Source organism: Lactuca virosa, chromosome 5 (assembly GCF_052849685.1).
Source record: "Lactuca virosa cultivar CGN04683 chromosome 5, Lactuca_virosa_CGN04683_v6, whole genome shotgun sequence".
Lineage (NCBI taxonomy): Eukaryota > Viridiplantae > Streptophyta > Magnoliopsida > Asterales > Asteraceae > Lactuca > Lactuca virosa.
The window spans coordinates 211,350,913-211,356,942 of NC_136430.1; the positions used below are offsets into that span (position 1 = coordinate 211,350,913).

Sequence of the window (6,030 nt, forward strand, 5' to 3'; positions counted from 1 at the left end):
TTGAAAATATGTAAAAGTGTAATATATGAATCTTCTAAAATTGTTAGAATGTTAATGTTTAAAAATAGTAAAGTATTGGTTATTTATCTTTTTTTGGAAAGTTGCTTGTAACAATTTTAATTTATTACTAATGAGTGAAAAACCGCATTATTGTTCATGTATAGAATTTACGAGACGTTTGCTATCAACTTTAAGTTTTGAATTTCAGAATAGGTAATATATTTGATAACAATTCACAATAATTTTTTTATTGGATTTTATATTGATTTTCATACAACACTTTCAAAATGTTATAGTTGGACCTGATTAGTAGAATCCATATTTTCATTATTTTATTTGTTGGATGAATGATAGTTTGCATGATATAATCATCATATCACACTATATTATAAAGGAAACATTTTTCCTTCCACCACATTCATTTGAAACTCCCATTACTTTTCAATTTCTTTCTAATAATAATAATTATAAGTTGGTTAATAAGGTTAAATACATATCAAATCTAAAGTATAATCATATATAAACTAAATTTCAATATTCAAATAATATCTTTACTTCTACTTATAAAGTTATGTTTTTTAACTTTTAACATATTATACTTAATTTATTAGTTTTAATATATTGTTGAATGTAATCCATTATCATTTTAAAGATACAATTTTGGAATAATTTGTATAAAATACTTAAATTATTAATTTAAATATAAAATTACAGGGTCAACTTAAATATAAATTTTAGTTTAACTTAAACAACCCAAAAAATATTTTGTAAATAGTTAAAAGTGATAAATTATAGTGTCTTTCTAATAATGATTATAAGTTGGTTAATAAGGTTAAATAAATATCAAACCTAAAGTGTAATCATAAATAAACTAAATTTCAATTTTAAATAATTTCTTTACTTCTACTTATAAAGTTATATCTTTAACTTTTAACATATTATACTTAATTTATTAGATTTAAAATGTTGTTGTATGTAAACCATTATCAGTTTAAAGCTACAACTTTTGAACAGTTTCGACAAAATACTTAAATTGTTAATTTATATATAACATTACAATGTCAACTTAAATATAAATTTGAGTTTCATTAAAAAAAACTAAAGAATATTTTGTAAATATTTAAAAGTGATAAATTGTAGTGATAAATGCAAAAAACTAAATTGTAATCTCAATTTAACTAAAATATTTCCTAAAGATATTTTTACAATCGTTAAAAGTTTTCAAATAAGTAGCTTAAAATAACTTACAATAACAATAATTAAAAATAACTTTATATAAATGGTTATATTGTTACCTTTAAAATCAAAAAATAATGTTTGATGTTTTAAATAATTATAGTGATATAAATTAAAACATTAAAAAGTTTTAAAAAATTAATTAACAATAACAATAACTATAAATGACATTAAACCATATATTATATTTAATTTTATGCATGTGTAACTTGCGGGTAGAAGTCATTCAAACGATTGAGATTATGTAGTTATAATAGATGTATATATTATCATATAATTAAAAATAATCAATATATTATATCAATTTAGTATATGAATTATTATATCAAATTTAACAACAACGTTATTGTTATATTTAAAAAAAACATATATTTGTAAAGACCTTAACTACATAGGTGTTTCTGTGCAACGCGTGGGCATTCGCCTAGTGTTTTATATACTCAAATTAAGTTGTGATTAGAGAATAGTTATAGAAGTTATTGGTATTCCTATATAAATTTATTATATAATTCGTTTATTATTATCCTAGTTTTATCTATTGTGATGCAAAGACGGGCCTTAAAAAATTCTATCACATAACAATTTGTTGGTGCAAAAATAAGGAGGTGCCAAAAATAAATGTAAAGTGAATGGATGGCAATTGCATTCTTTAAATAATTTGAAGTTTTTTAGGTTCAAAACAGAAGCTCGTTAACTTACAAACTAGAGAAAATGGTCAAATTTATTATGGTTCAAAATGCTTTTAATAAATAATAAACACTGCACTAATAATTTAAATAGATGGTTATTTTTATGGTTTGTAATGGTTAAATTCTCTCTTATATTTTTTTCCTGTATATCATTCTATCTATCTTAAATGGTGATATTTGGTCAATATACGCTAGAGGCACTGATAGTTCATGTGCTTTGTGTGCTATTTTCCTCGGCAGATGCTAATAGCATGATCCGTGTTGCATCCTTGGTGGAGCAATTGGAGGGTCATACTCGTTGCCATGCTAAGACAATCAAAATATTTGTTATTTTTATTAAATATGACACATGTCATCATTGAATATTGATAGGAAGATATGTGGGAAGAACGTGTAGGAAGTTAGAAATCTAGTTTCGTAACCGGTTCCAACCATTTTTGGATTCGATTATATGGTACTTGCATTCTTTATATATTTTTTTAGAGAAATTAAATTGTCTCCTACTATTTCTTCCTACTAATATACATACCCACTAAAATTATGTCATTTGTCATCAACATTCCGGTTCATCTAATTTAATTTGATATTCCTATAGTGCCCTTAATGAGGTAATTGAGAAAAAAGAAGAAAAAAAATCACCTAAATCTTCATCCTCATTCGTTTCTAAGCCCTTCTTCTCATCAACTTCAGTCGACATCCACTTCAATCGACATCTTCAATCGCCGCTACCTGGTCTTCAATCGACACCGCCAATCGCCGCCTCCTGATCTTCAAACAACACTGGAACGCCGCCACCCGATCTTCTGTCAATCCTCGTTCGTTTCTAAGCCCTTCTTCTCATCAACTTCAGTCGACATCCACTTCATTCGCCGCTACCCGGTCTTCAATCGCCACCGCCAATCGCCACCTCCTGATCTTCAAACAACATTGAATCCCGCCACTCGATCTTTTGTCACCACCGCCAATTGCCGCCTTCTGATCTTCAATCGATACCGGAGCCACCATCAACCTACAGGTTTACTAGTCATTTCTTTATTCAATTTTTTGAACCTCATAACTGCATTAAATGTCATGTGTTAGAATAAGGTTTTTATTTGTCTTTTGGGGTTGAGAAACCAGCAAAACGACTAGCTAAGTATTGAATTTTATGTTGTAACAGGACTAGACATAGTCATTTGTTCCACAAGATTCAGGTTATAGTAGGAATTTGAGTTGCCACATTAACAACTTTATCCACAATACGCAAAAGCTTAGATTTTAAAATGATTATATTTGGAATTTCACTCAGTTAAATCGTGAATACTCTCTTAGTTGCAAAAAAATACCCTCTACTGTCTAGTGTTCTTCCCAAAATCAACCTTATTTTCTTTTTCAATCTTGCTTTTCAGTGCATTGTCATATTGCTCAACAAATTGTCATAATGAGGTTTTAGAATTAACATACGCATCAAAAAAAGCATTCATGCTTTCACTTCTTTGCATAGTAGACATCCCTGCCCAAAAGTTTTCTTTTTACATATATCGGCACCCAACGTATTCGATCGTTAAAAAAAGAACTTAACCACTCATTTTTTTCAACTGCGTACTTTTCAACCAGCTTGCACCACCCATCTTCAAACTCTTGAGTGTCCGTAGACTCATATACAAAGGTTTTTAGAGTCTTCTTTATTACTTTATATTGAGGCAACCTACTTAATTTTTCAGGAATCTTTTTCATAATATGCTAAAGACAAAGACGATGATGAGATTCAGGGAATACCTGTGCCACAGCTCCTTGCATTGATCGACATTGATATATTATTATTGTTTTTGGTGCCCGTCCATTCATGCATTCTAACCATGACTTGAATAACCATACATATGTTTCTGTATTCTCTCGTGAAAGCAAACCACATCCAAATAAGATACATTGCCCATGGTGATTTACTCCAACAAAAGGCGCAAACGGCATATTATATTTGTTAGTCAAATATGTGCTATCAAACGAAATAACATCCCCAAATGACTCGTATGTTGCCCTAGACCTTGCATCTGCCCAAAATACATTTCGCATACGACCTTCATCATCCATATCAATCACGAAGAAAAAATTTGAACTCCTTTTTTGCATACGGACAAAATAATTACGAAGTGTCACGGCATCCCCAAGCCCAAGTCTTAGTTGTCTTACTTTTACGATGTAAGATCTACAATCTGTCTCGCCAAAAGGTAAATTGTCATACCCTTTCGCTTCAACAACTAGCGAGTGAAAACTTTTATTTAACGGAATTCCAGCATAATCATTCAACTCAAGTCTTCTCTTAGCATATGAATCCATTTTCTTATGTGATCGTCGGAAACGAGATTTTTTGGGACTTAAAGCATGATTATGTTCAAGAAAAACACTAGAGATAACGCATCTTCCATCACCATATGCAATTACGTTAATTTTTGCTTTACAGTTTGTTTTAGAAGACTTTTTATATGGTTTGCTTGTTTTAGGCACATATACCCCTCCTCTAGCACATCCAAGTGAATAGTATGTTTTAGCACAAGAATCTTTTGTTCTTGTACTAGATTTTCGTATACCAAATCCAGTTTGGAATGCATATGCTTTAAAGTAATTGTAAAGGTCTTCTTCTAAATCAAACTTCATTCCATCTTTAGGAATTTTTTGATCTTGAGGATTGAGAATTGTATGCCCTTCAACTGAATTTGCAGCCTCTTCAACTGAAATTGCAACCTTTTCTAGTGAATTTGCAGCATCTTCAACTGAATTTGTAGCCTCCATACTGATTAAATATCAAATATTTTATTAACAATAAACCAAAGATTTTATCAATAATAAAGCAGCATAACCTACTATAAATTGTAATATTAATCAACAAATAAGAGTTATTTTATTAGAAATATAACTATACGGCTATATTATAAACGCAAATATGACTGACCAATTTCTATAATCACTATTCAATATTATCCTCTTTTATCAATCACTTAATTGTAAATCGAAGGTTAAATCAAACGATTGATTCACTGTTAAAACAATTATGTGAAGTAAAAAACGTGAAGGAAATGAAATAAACAGTGTTGAAACACATTTTGTTATCAACACTACATGACAACTTAAAGAATGTGTTTGGTATGTAGAATGAGATAGAACATAACAAATGCTCTTGGCCATTTGACATAAAATGACACACATAACAAAAACTAATCAATGAAATTTAAAAATAGAATACCATATTATCATAGAAAACATAATGTTGGCCAAGATTTTGACATATGTTTAAAATTCGTGAAAGACACAAAGGCCTCTTTTTCTTAAAAAAAATAAATAAAAATAAATAAATAAATAAAAATTGTTTTGTATGAGACCTACTTTAGATGATAGATTTTACATAATATTAGATAAAATTACAACCACATTAACAGTAGGATGAATTAACAACGCTGGTTTATATGTAAAATCTAAATACATGACAAAATCAAGAAAAATAACACATTAAACCGGTAAACGAAGTTCCAAATATTATAGCTGTCAACAGAAGTCTTGACAAAAAATAAAAATATTCAGAACCCACAAAGAGAATCATTTAACTTCAAAAAGAAATAGGTAACAAGATCCATCTCAAAAACACCATTATTGTGTATAGTGCCTTCACATAATTAAAGCAAAAATTACCTGATTGTTGCTGTTTTGATTGTTGTTGCTGTGATTGTTGCTGCTGGCGCAGGGGTAGCAATTGTCGTGGGCAACAGAGTAGACGAGAAGAAGGGTTTGAGAAGGAATTGGGATTACAGGTCTGCTGTGCACGTTCATGTGATCATTATCTTACGTGATTTTTTTTTTTCGTTTTTCTCAATTACCTCATTAAGGGCACTATAAGAATATCAAACTAAATTAGATGAGATGGAATATTGATGACAAATGACATAATTTAGTGGGTAGGTATATTGATAGGAAGAAATAATAGGAGAAAATTTAATTTCTCATTTGTAAGAATAAACGATTTTAAGAAAACAATGTCAAGTGTTGTGGCTTTTACATTTGAGTTAAGGCTAAAATTAGTCCTTAAAACTTTCAAAGATATATTATATAGGTATCAAGTCATTAACTCTTTTTT

General features: G+C 29.2%; 1 protein-coding gene across 1 annotated transcript; it reads right to left on the reverse strand.

Annotated features, from left to right (window-relative positions):
• Nucleotides 1-2,771: 2,771 nt before the first annotated feature.
• Nucleotides 2,772-5,778, reverse strand: LOC145112318 (protein FAR1-RELATED SEQUENCE 8-like). Its single transcript, XM_079048492.1, has 6 exons — nt 5,774-5,778; nt 5,589-5,712; nt 5,488-5,503; nt 5,305-5,374; nt 3,763-4,695; nt 2,772-2,934 (listed from the first exon to the last, which is right to left on the reverse strand). The coding sequence occupies exons 1-6, from the start codon at nt 5,776-5,778 to the stop codon at nt 2,772-2,774; spliced, it is 1,311 nt and encodes a 436-aa protein (XP_078904618.1).
• Nucleotides 5,779-6,030: the final 252 nt, after the last annotated feature.

Bases quoted from the DNA above. Each gene is read 5' to 3' on its own strand.
- LOC145112318 (XM_079048492.1), bottom strand. The intron at 4,696-5,304 runs GTAAAATCTATC...ATATTTAATCAG, and splicing joins GTAATTTTATCTAATATTAT to TATGGAGGCTACAAATTCAG. The intron at 2,935-3,762 runs GTTAGAATGCAT...GTAAACCTGTAG, and splicing joins GTATGGTTATTCAAGTCATG to GTTGATGGTGGCTCCGGTAT.